Source organism: Balearica regulorum, chromosome 22, assembly GCF_011004875.1.
Source record: "Balearica regulorum gibbericeps isolate bBalReg1 chromosome 22, bBalReg1.pri, whole genome shotgun sequence".
NCBI classification, from domain to species: Eukaryota; Metazoa; Chordata; class Aves; order Gruiformes; family Gruidae; genus Balearica; species Balearica regulorum.
In genome coordinates, this window is record NC_046205.1 from 4,773,181 (window position 1) to 4,784,654 (window position 11,474).

Here is an 11,474-nt window from a genome sequence, read left to right on the forward strand (position 1 = left end):
TGAGTGGGACCCTCAGTGCCTGAGAGTCAAAGGAGAGCTGGAAACCACTTGCTGTCTCTTATTATATTTATTTTTATTAGAAAGCACAGTTCCTATACAGAAATGCCATCAAAAGCCCAAAGTCACGAGGGCTGGAGCTGGAAATACCGGCGAGGTCCTGGTCGAGGCTGCGGACCCGGCAGATTCGGGCAGGAGCCCGAGTTCCATCAGACACAGAGTAGCAGGGGGCTGCGATAGCGGGGGGTGGGATGGCGTGACCTGGGGCCACTTCAGTTTCATACAGCTATAGACAGAGAGAAATACATATATATATATATATATATAAAAAAAGTACACAGAGCATGCCCTCTGAGCATCCCAGCCGCAGCAGGGCTCCGCACGGGCAGGTACAAGCTCCCAGGACGTTTCCCTGGGTCAGGATTTGACCCCGGTTTCTCAGCCCGAACGAGGGGCTGGTGGAGCTGATTTTTGGGTGGGTGCCGTTGCAGGGAGAAGCTCGATCAGCCCTTGGGCACCTGCCGGGATGCCATTGCAGGTGAGTGATGCCCTAAGTCCGTGTCATCGCAAGGGTTCTGGTGTGGTGTTTGCCACCAGCATCCCCTTTTCCCCTGGAATATTCTTTTTTTTTTTTAATTCAGCAAAACATAAGCTAAGAAAAGCCACGATCCTCGCTGCGTCCTGGGCTCTCAGCTCTGCCCGAGCGTGGCTGCATTTAAAAAATAATGACTTGAAGCCTTTTAACCCACTTTAAGGCCATTGCAGGCACATGTCCTAACAGGCTGGGAATTTGGCAGGGCTCCTCCAGACGGAAAGATCCCGTGGGGATGGGAAATGGGCTGGTTGAGCTTTGGGGGGTGGCCAAGCTGCCCATGTTGTCCCGAGCCAGCCCACAGCCCCCAGCACTCGCAGCTTGGTTCCCCCCCAACGACGGCGTGTCCTCGAAGGGGCTGTGCTGGGACAGAGATGCCCCATCCACAGGTGATGGGGTTACTCCCCAAACTGAGATATCAAACTGGAATTCAGCCTGGAGTGAAACCCAAGACGTCCTGGTCCACAACATGGGACATCCCACCCCTGCTGGGACATCCCACCTTGCCAGGACCTCACCATGAACCGGCTCCAAACCTTTCCCACCACACGGCACTGAGGGTTTTGCCCCCAGGTTGGGTGGAGGTGGAGAGCTGAAGGGTGGTCTCCAACTCCTAGAGTCTCTCTTCTCACGGAGCTGAAGCTCAGCCTCGTGGGACCTGGGGGGTTTTCCCCCCAATTCCTGCCCCGGAGCCGATCCTGTTTGCCCTCCTGTACCCAATGCTCCATGAACAGCTGGGCTTGCGATGGCAAGGGATGAACGTGGTTCTGCTGGTGGCCCAGGACTCCATCCGTGCCTGCAAAGGGATCCCAAGGAGCCCTGGGCGAGAGCTGGAGATGTCCGGGCTGACGCAATGCTCAGCGAGAAGCTTTTGCTCAGGGCAAGGGGACACGGCGCAGACGGACGAGTAGGATTGCTCGTGCACTTCCGCAGCGACTGATCTGAGATCCAAACGGGCAATTTCACCCTATTTGGTTCCTTTGACAGAGAAATTGGTTTTGGCTGCCTTGTTGGCTCTGCCTTCCTAACGGGGAGGCTGCAATTTCCACAAGCTCCGGAGAAAGGTAGGGCTGGTAAGGAGAAGTAATGACCTTTATTAGGCTAAATTGATGCAACTGGAAAAACCAGAGACGCAACCCAGACTCTCCATCCAGCCTATGAGCCCCAGGTGCTCTCGGGTGCTCGCCTGCTTCCTCCAGCTGCATCAATTTGTGCGCTAAATGCTATTACCGCTCTCCTCAAGCCTTCTCCTCCCCAGCCCATTTGACCTCCCAGCCGCAGCCATGGCGGTGGGAAGGTGAGAGGAAGGAAAAAGTCACGGCTGCTGGACCCTGCTGGCAGCCGGCGCGGGGCTGGCGGGGGTGATTCGGGGAGCGGAAGGCTGGGAGGACCCATCGGTCATCGTTTAGTGGCAGATAATGCGGTCCAGAGGTCCTTGGCTGGTGGCTCCTGCAGGATGCGCTGCCAGAGCTCAGTCGCCTCTTCAGAGGAATGTCTGCTCTGTCTGGGTGAGTGCTGAGCATGAAATCCAAAAAATCTCTGCTTTTTGCAGGCTGTGGGTCCTTTCTCAGTGCTTGCGTGACCCCTGTCCCTGCTTGGGCAATTATAAAATGATGGTGATGTTTTTCCCATCTGCTACTAAAAAAAAATAAAAAATAAATCCTATCCTTCTTGGCGTAGCTAAAGGAAATCTGGGCAGTGCCGTTGCTCATCCTTCACCCAATGGGCAGGGGAGGTCGAGCCCTGGCAGCGCCGCCCATTAGTCCATCCTAATTGCTTTAGCTCTGCGAGAAACTCCTCCAGTCCCCACAAATTGCTCCCTTAATGAGATCTTTCTGAGGTTTAATGTCTTTGGAGGCAGATGGGTGAGGAGTGGTTCCCTGTCACCCTGAGGGATGCTGGGCCAGTGGAATTTGGCATCAGCACGCGGAGACTGGGTGAGGTTGGGACGTGCCCTGCTCCGTCCCCCAACCCGTCCCCTGGCCGTATCCACATTCCCAAGCATCACATCCGTGTCTAGGGCTGCCCTGGCTGCAGTCAGAGGTTTGCTAAATAATACAGTCATGACATTACCAGTAGAAAGTCATCCTCCAGGGCAGTCCCAGTTTGAAGGACTCCAGTAAAATTTTTACTAGGGATCTGGAGCTCTTAGATAACGCTGTCTCTGAAGCGGCATCATTTTCTCTTCCCAGCTCTGGCCGTTTTTTGGATGCAGCTCAGAGGGGGATGGAGTGGGGCCCCATGATGTGGCATCACCCCCCAGCACAGCCCCTTCTTGCCATGGGCTGTGGTGCCATGTTGGTCCATGCAGGAGGAGAAGAGCTGGTCATTGCCATCGTGGTGTCCCAGGATGCCTCAGCTTTGCCAACAGCCACGTGTTGGAGAGTGACAGCCCTTGTTGGGTCTGTGGGGCTGCTGGCTGTCCCCGACCACAGTGGGAGCAGCAGCAGAGCAGCTCTGCTCAGGTTGCCTCTTGTTTTGGTCATCTCCTAATGTTGCTTGGTGAGTCCTGATTCCCCCATCCTGGGTTCTCCAGGATGAAAAAAAGTCTTTGCAGTCGCTTGCTTTCAGTCCGAACAAAACCCAGCGGTGTTATCGAGCAGCACCCGGGCCACCGCTCTGCTAGAGCTCCGTGGTGGTGACCTGGGTCACTTCCGAGCGCAGGTCGTCTCCTCCATGGCCCTGGCAGCCCCGCTGGAGGCTGCCCACGTCTAGTCATGCCGGCTTGTTGCGGGCTTCAGAAGGGGTGCAGGTGGAGACACGCTCCCGCGTGGTGTTTCTGGCACGGGAGAAGCTGTTCTGGTCCACGCGGGCTCGGAAAGGCAGGCAAAACTCTCGGAAACATCTCTTGAAATTTTCATCTAGGAAAGCGTAAAGGACGGGGTTGAGGCTGCTGTTGGTATAACCCAGGGCGATGCAGAAATGCAGGCTGGCCACCACATAGGGGTTCTTCTTGTCTATGTCCACCAGCGTCCAGACGATGACGAAGATGTGGATGGGCGTCCAGCAGATGATGAAGGCTGCCACCACCACCAGCACCATGCGTGTGATGCGCCGCAGGTTGCGGTCTTTCTCCTTGGAGCCCGAGAGGAGGCGGACACTCTTCAGGCGAAGGATCATCAGCCCATAGCAGATGGTGATGACCAAGATGGGGACCATGAAGGCGAAGATGAAGACGCAGATCTTGGTCACAGTGTCCCAGTAGATGGGAGGATCGGGAAACTGGAGCGTGCACAGCACCATCCCATCTGTGGGAGAGAGGATGATCAAAGAGGGAGCTGGTGGAGTGTCTGCTATGAATACTGTCTGCTTGGTCATGGCTGGGCATGTGCATGATTGTTAAAAACACAAGGAGACGCATGCCCACCTGCCGGCCTCTTTGCAGAGGTCCCCCAGGAGCTTTGTGCCACCAGCTCCCTGCCCTTGGGGTGCCGACAGGATGTAGTGGGTGCAAAAACCCAGGGACTTGTTCCCTGCAGAGCCTCCTGGGCCATCCCCACGCTGTGTCCTCCCAACCCCCAGGATGGACACGTCCCCATGTCACCTTCCGCTTCCTCAAGAAGCCCAGAGCTTTCCTAGCAGCCAAGGGCTGGCCTCCTCACGCAGGAGCTATGGATCTTAGCATGGACCAGCTGAGGACTTTGCAATACCATTGTGGGTGGTCTTAGGCACCTGATTTGCACCCCAGGAGCTGGGGAGCAGGACCAGGTGGCTTGGGTTTGCCAGGTCACCCCCAGGATGGATGCGTGGGACAGGAGGGGACCTTTCCCCACAAGCCACTTGCCTTTTGACTTGGTGACTGCCATGGCCATGATGGGCACCCCAATGAGAGAGGAGAGCACCCAAATGCAGACGTTGATGATCTTGGCCTTGGCTGGTGTGCGGAAGTCCAGGGCCTTAACCGGGTGGCACACGGCGACGTAGCGGTCAACACTCATCATGGTGAGGGTGAAGATACTGGTGAACATGTTGTAGTAGTCAATGGAGAGCACGACTTTGCAGAGCAGCTCCCCAAAGGGCCAGGTCTCCATCAGGTACTTGGCGCTCTGGAAGGGCAGCGTGCTGGTGGCCAGCGCGTCTGCCAGGGCCAGGTTGAAGATGTATATGTTGGTGGCTGTCTTCATCTTGGTGTACCTGGGGGTGGCAGAGAAGGGAGTCGTTACAGGTGGTCAGGGCTGGCTTATCATGCCCAAGTATGTGTGTGCACACTCAACGTGATGAGGAGGGGACACAGCCCGGCTTCCTCTGGCTGCTCACAGGGTGCCATCACCCTTGGTGGGCAAAGGTACGTGCTTGTGATGTGCCCTTCTGCAGCACCGATGTGCTCAGCACCTTTCCCGATGGACCAGGGAGCATGTTGAGAAAGTATTTCTGTTCGTGCATGGTTTTGGTGTGTGTTGAAGTCCCGGTGCCTAAGCATGGGATTGTCCTCACACGTGGGACCTTATCCAGCACCTGCAGAACATGGCTTAAACCCTGCCGAAGCGGTTATCCCTTACCTGACCAGGGAGGTGACGCTCATTCACATACTGCCTTTATTCAAAGGGAACCTGAAGAAATTTTCAGAGGAGCCACTTCTCCAATTAAATCGATTTACTCCATTTCCCTGAATCAGTTGCACAATGTCCTTTACCTCCCGTTATCTGATTTTCCACCCAATAAATTGTGATTATCTAGCTTGCTTCCCTGTCGAGTTTCCTTGCAGAAATTGGATCGATTACCCCCGGAAACAGGCCATCTGGAAGCAGCCCAATTAGCCAGGCTGGAGCTCCAGAGCCTTTGGGGAAGCCTGGCTGCCTCGGCTATGGCACGTGGCTTGGGGGCATGGTGCTGCTTCCCCCAGGACATTCGGCTCTGGTCACGCCAGCTCTGGTCCTTGTCACATCATGGTGAGAGAAATGCCCAGTCCTGAGTGCTGAAACCTTTCCTGAAGGGATGAGGCATCATTCTGGTGGGTGCTAGGGCTGGTGGGGATGGGTGCGTGTCCTCGGAGTATCCAGCCCTGCGGGTGTTCATGGAATCATAGAGTCTTTAAGGTTGGAAAAGACCTCTAAGATCATCAAGTCCAACTGTCGACCCAACACCACCATGTCCCGAAGTGCCACGTCTACGCGTTTTTTGAATACCTCCAGGGATGGTGACTCCGCCATCTCTCTGGGCAGCCTATTCCAACGCCTGACCGCTCTTTCGGTGAAGAAAATTTTCCTAATCTAAACCTGCCCTTGAAGTTTATCAAGGTGATGCTTTGAATGATGCAGTTAGTTTGAAATGGATGCTTGTCCCTGCTGCCAAGGGGGCTGGTGGGGGTGCCCGAAGCTGCCGAGGGGGCTGGTGGGGGTGCCTGAAGGGCAATGTGTCGGGGTGGGCTCGGGGCGCTCTGCAGCACCCCCTGGGGTTGTTTGCTAGGCTGAGGTCAGGGCGACGCCAGCAGCCCAAACCCTCCCCGCGCGCTCCCTTCTAGCAAGTCCTTGTTGCTCAGAGCATCCTCCGCAGCCCCGAGCTCATTTAGATGCACCCTAATTAATTAACAAAAGTGTCAGTTTGAACACAAGCGTCTCTGTGCATCGCTAAACCTGCCTGCAGCATCCCTGCGGTGGGGTTCGGTCCTAGACAAGACGGAGGCTGAATTCGGCTCTGGTGCGTGGGGGGAGACAACCCCTTGGCTGCCGGAGGAAAAGATACTTGCACAGCTCATAGCGTAACTCCATCGTGTGATGGAAAAAATTGGGGTGAGGGGGTTGAGTGCCTCCCAGCTCGGATGGTTGTTGCTCTGCTGCCCCAGCTAGAGACCAGGAGAGCGGGTTGGTGTAGGAAAGAGGTTCCTGGGCTCGATGGCAATATCAATTTCCTTCACTTTGTCCTTTTCTCCATCTTGGCGGGGTCAGGAGAGCATGCTGGCAGGGGCAGAGACCCACTGGGTTACGCTGTCAGTAGAGCCAGGAGATGGAGGCTGCAAAAACCGTTTCTCTCTGGGAGAAAATAGCAGCTCGGACCGGGTCCCGACCGCAGCGGCATTCACTTCTCGTTCGCCTTGGCTGCAAATGGCAGCCCCTTGCCCAAGGGTGGAAACATCTGACTCGAACTTTTTTTTATTATTATTTTAAATACGGGGGAAAAAAATGTCTTTTCCTTGAAAAGTCCTTTTCAGTTCTCTTTAGTGTTATTTTCCAAGCTCTTTTGCAAATGCATCTTTTAGAAAAGTTTCCTTCCAGGTTAAACAAAAAGCTGAGAATTTGTGTTATTGTCAGGTTTTGTCTCACCTAAATTAAAAAATAGTCGTTTCAGGTAGATGCACACTTCTTTGATCTCTGCTTTTCGAGTACAGTGGAAAAAAAAAAAAATCAGTTATTCACGCCATGCTCTGCCAGGCACGCTCGGCCGTGCTGGGTAAGCGCTTCCCCAGCCCCCTGCCAGATGTGCCGGGAATGGGGGGGCCGGGGGGGCTGGGGCTGTAGCCCTCTCCCTGGGCAGGATGGGGCTGTGCTGGGGAGGGCAAGGCAGCGATGGGGATGACTGGGATGATGGGGATGACTCGATTTATCCCCCTGAGCTGGGGTTTTGGGGCAGGATTCAGCCCCCTCCAGGATTGGGCTGAGGGTCAAACCCACTGCACAGGGTGGGGGGGTCCATCGTAGTGACACCCCCCACCCCGAGAGCTGCAAAAGAAGCTGCTGCTCCGGGAAAGAGGTTTATCCCCTGCAGCAGTGAACCAACCGCTTCTGCTGATGGAGCTCCCCGGGCTGCCGAACCCATCGCAATTAAGCGAGTGCCTTGATTGAGAAGTTACGCACTTGAACAACAATCTGGAAGGTGTTGATGGAGAGATGAGGCTGGAGAAGATGGAGCGAGCGCAGGGCATCCCAGCAGCGACGCCCGCAATTTGAACTCCCGGGTAGGGACCCTTTAGCTCTCCAAATCTCTCAGAAAATAAGTGAGAGAAACAACCGCAAAACTCCTTGGGTTTAAAGAGCCTGGCTTAACAAATCCTGCGCCCAGCAAAGGGACGGATGCCCTCGCAGCCTGTGCGGGAGCTGGCGGGGGGTTGATGGGCTCTGCGGGGACGTGGGCACTTGCAAGCCTGAGCTCGCAGCTGCAAATTGCTTCCAGGGGTATTTTTAAAAGCGCCTGACAATGCAGTGGTAATTGCAGCGCCGGTCGCCGTCAGAGCTGTTGGCCGTGCTGCTGTCGGAGGGTGCCGGGGAGGCTGAGCTCCCTCCGGCAGCGCGGCTGGGTTTTGGCTGCTCTGGGCAAGGAGTGCTTCGGGTTTCGGCCGCGCTCGGCTCTCTGGGGTGCCGAATGCCCGTTCGGGGAGCTCAGCTGGGGCCGTGGAGCACGGTCCTGAGCGTACCTGCTCCCTGGCAGGCACGGGCTCTGCGGCATCCTCAGCGCTGCGTCCCCAGGGACCCCGAGGTCCCCGAGCCCTGCGGGATGCACTCCAGCCGCGCTTGCAGGCTGCCCAGGCGCTCTGTGCGGGCCCGAGGGCAGCGGGAGGTGGCACTGGGAGATGTCCCCAGGGCCACAAGGCGAACGACCAGCATCTCCCCACCAGTGAGATCTGAATTCAAGCTGATCCCATTTCACAGCCCTGTCCCGCATGGACACAGGTTTCCCCCAGTGGAGCCTAACTAGTCCTGGCCTAAACCTTGCCAACATGGAGCAACTCTGCCAACAAACCCCTGCGAACTCTTGGCAGTGGTAGGTTAACGGTTGGACTTGACAATCTTAAAGGTCTTTTCCAACCAAAATGATTCTGATCCTGTGAAACTCCAGGTGGGCTCGGCCACGTAAGGGGCGAAGGCACTGGGCTCTGTGCGTGTCTGCAGCCCCCGCTGTCCCAGGGGCTCCGTGCTTATTCATTCCTTGGGAGATGTGTTTAATTCCAGAGTCAGCTGGTGGGTTGGAAAATGGGAGGTTAGAAACCGCGGTGATGGGATCTGCGGATGCTGTAGAGTCAGGCTTTCTAAAGCACGGGTAACATCAGGTTACTTAGCAAGTTAAATAGAGGGGATGTTGTTTGCACATTAAAGCCTTCTCTTTAAAATGCCTTCCCTCTTCTCTAAGAGCAGAACCAGCTGGAGGGGGTCTAATAACACTCATCCTTCACCATGACACTGTACGTGGCGTATGTCTCTGCACCAATTACCTTAATTTGCTTTTTCAGTCTAGGGCTGATTTTTTAAAGCTTTCTTGAGTTGATGAAAAAATCCCATCTGGTTTTGGGTAGGGTCAGTGAGTGACACCCCCATCCCGCTACCCATCCGCCCTCCCTCTTGGGTGGTTAAAAATACACGGCAGAGCTGCCCAAAGAGCGCGGAGCCGGACGCAAGGGTAATGGGCAGCCTGGCGCGGCTTGCGGGCACGTTTCAGGCTGGTTTCCTTCCCCCCAGTGAGTCACCGCATTTATTTCATGCTCAGGCAGTGCTGGGCCGTGCTGACCTCCTCTAACGATCGCTATGGACAGAAAGTGCTGGGCGGGGGGGGGATGGAAATAGTTAAAAATGGGGATTCTTGGAGTTTGCCTAAATCAAGCTACAAGGTCTGGTTTGGCCCTGGGGTTTTGGCCCCAGCTGGGGTTACAGCAGCCCCCGGGGCGATGGGAATTAGCATTGACCCCGTGAATCCTGGACCCCCCAGGACAAGCCCTCTCCAGCGTGGGAAGGGGTGCCATGAAGCCCAGGCACCCAGTGAGATCTCTGCTCCCTCCTGCCAGGCTGGAGGTGATGAAGTCTCCACGCCGTCACCGACAGCAGTGTGATGGTGAGCATGGCTCTTGCCTCTGCTGCCGCCCGGCCCTGTCCTCCAGTGCCGGTGGGGTCTGGGGCCATGGAGGGCTCTGCCAGCGGTGGTCCTGTGGTCTGCAAGACTTGGCTTCCTTGTCCCATAGTAACTGCAGCCTTGGCCACGTTAACCCGGCTTACCCAGAGAGGATCAACCAGCGTCTCGCACAAAGAGGCGGTTCGTATGGGCAGGAAATTTTGCACCCTGACAAAAGTGCCGGGCTGGATACAGCAGCGTCTCGCCGTGCCCCGTCTACTGAAAAGGGGGGCACTGGGGTCCTGTTGCTTGTCCTGGGGTGCAGAGACCCAGCAGACCCCCTCCCTGCCCAGGGAAAGCCTCGGCAGAGGTGTCTCTGCCAGCTGAGGACCTGCCCCAGCGCCTGCTTTCCCACTGCAATGCTGGATGGAGCCAAAGCAGGGCTCAGGGTCCCCCGGGACGTGAGGGGGTCTCTCTGCTGCTGGAGCCGGTACCTGGTGCCGGGGGGGGCGGGGGACAGCTCGGTCGTGGTGCGAGCTGGGGCTGGGCGATGCGAGCTCCTGCTCTTTGTTAGAGAAAAGCAGGAGTCAGCCGGCTGCGGGAGGTGCGGACAGCACGAACACGAGCTCGCAGCAGAGCCGGGAATGGGCTGGGCTGGGTCATTCGCCCTCCGAGCACCTCGGGTCCCGGTGATGGAGTGGGGCAGGTACCAGTGGGAGCCCACCAGCCCCTCTCTGTGGGGTGGGTGCGGGGGGGACTCGGGAGTCTCCCTGCTAACAGGGCAGCTCTTAGTGGTGGCATTTGTGTGTTGGAAATAAATACCCCGCCAGCCTCTCGCCTCTCCCAAACCGAGGTGTGACCAGTTTCCCCCGCTCCTCACGCAGGGACGAGGAACACATGGCCGCTGGGGTCGGGGTGTGCCCCCCAGCTCCCCCCCAAACACCAGCTCCCATGCAACCCCCGTGCTGCTCTGTGCACACGCAGTCTTTGCTTTTTCCTCTCGCACAGCATCTGGATACCCTCCACACGCATTTATGCTTGCACACACGCTGTTCACACGCACATCACACCCATCGCGGTGCTACCTGTGCTAACCCCTGCTCACAAGCGCCCGGTGCACACCCATCCTTGCTCCTGCTGCTGTCTCACATCTGGCACACACTTACTTGTGCTGCTGTCTCACACACGGTACACACTCAAACCCGGTGCACACTCACTCCTGCTGCTGTCTCACCCCTGGTGCACACTCGGTCCTGGGGCACACTCGCTTTTGCTGCCATCTGACATCTGCACGTGGTGCGCACTCACCCCCAATGGAGTCCTGCTGCCGTCTCATACGTGATGCACGCTCACCCCTGGTGCACGCTCACCCCCTGGGCACACTCACCTCAGTGTGCGCTCCCCCTCGCACCCTCTCGCTCCCCTTTTTCATGCCCTCCCCGGCACTGAGGCCAGCGTGGGGTGCTGCCGGGGCACCCCGCTCTCACCTGACGATGCCGTACATGACCAGGACGTTGCCCAGCAGCCCCACCACACACACTATGGAGTAAAGCGCGGTGATGACGATGGCGATGAGGATGGAGGTGACATTCTTGGCCCGCTGCGGCCCCGTGTCGTTGGCCCCGTGGCCGGGCAGGGGGGCCCAGGAGGTGCCGTTGCCCCAGGTGGTACCGGCAGCAGTGGGCAGCGCTGTGGGCAGCTCCGTGGGCAGCTCCGTGGGCAGCTCCATGGCCCGCGGGCGGCCGTGGCCCCTCCGTGGCCGCTGCGCGCATCCGAGCTCCGCGGGTTCGAGCCCCGCTCCCGGCCAGAGCCGCCGCCTCCCGCACCCGCCCGGCGGCCGGGGACGCTTTATAAACCCGGCGTGTCCCTCGAGCCACGTGGGGCCGGGGGCGGCCCTGCCCGCCCCCCCACTCCCCCCCTGCCTGCCTCCCTGCCTCCCACCCACCTCCCGCCAGCAGCTCCCTGCCTTCCCCTCCCAGCTCCCTGCCTGCACCCCCCGCTCCCTGCCCGCTACCTCCCCACTGCTCCCTGTCTGCCCGCCCGTCCCCGTCCCTGCCTGCCCACCTCCCCTCTCGGACCGTGCCTGCCTTCCTCCCCCTCGACAGGTCCTTGTCTCCCTCCCCGGTCTCTG

The 11,474-nt window shown here is 57.8% G+C and overlaps 1 protein-coding gene across 1 annotated transcript; it reads right to left on the reverse strand.

The window, feature by feature from the left end:
* Window positions 1-616: 616 nt before the first annotated feature.
* Window positions 617-11,239, reverse strand: OPRD1 (opioid receptor delta 1). Its single transcript, XM_010309316.2, has 3 exons — window positions 10,831-11,239; window positions 4,374-4,723; window positions 617-3,837 (listed from the first exon to the last, which is right to left on the reverse strand). The coding sequence occupies exons 1-3, from the start codon at window positions 11,070-11,072 to the stop codon at window positions 3,305-3,307; spliced, it is 1,125 nt and encodes a 374-aa protein (XP_010307618.2). The 5' UTR covers window positions 11,073-11,239; the 3' UTR covers window positions 617-3,304.
* Between the last annotated feature and the right edge of the window lie 235 nt (window positions 11,240-11,474).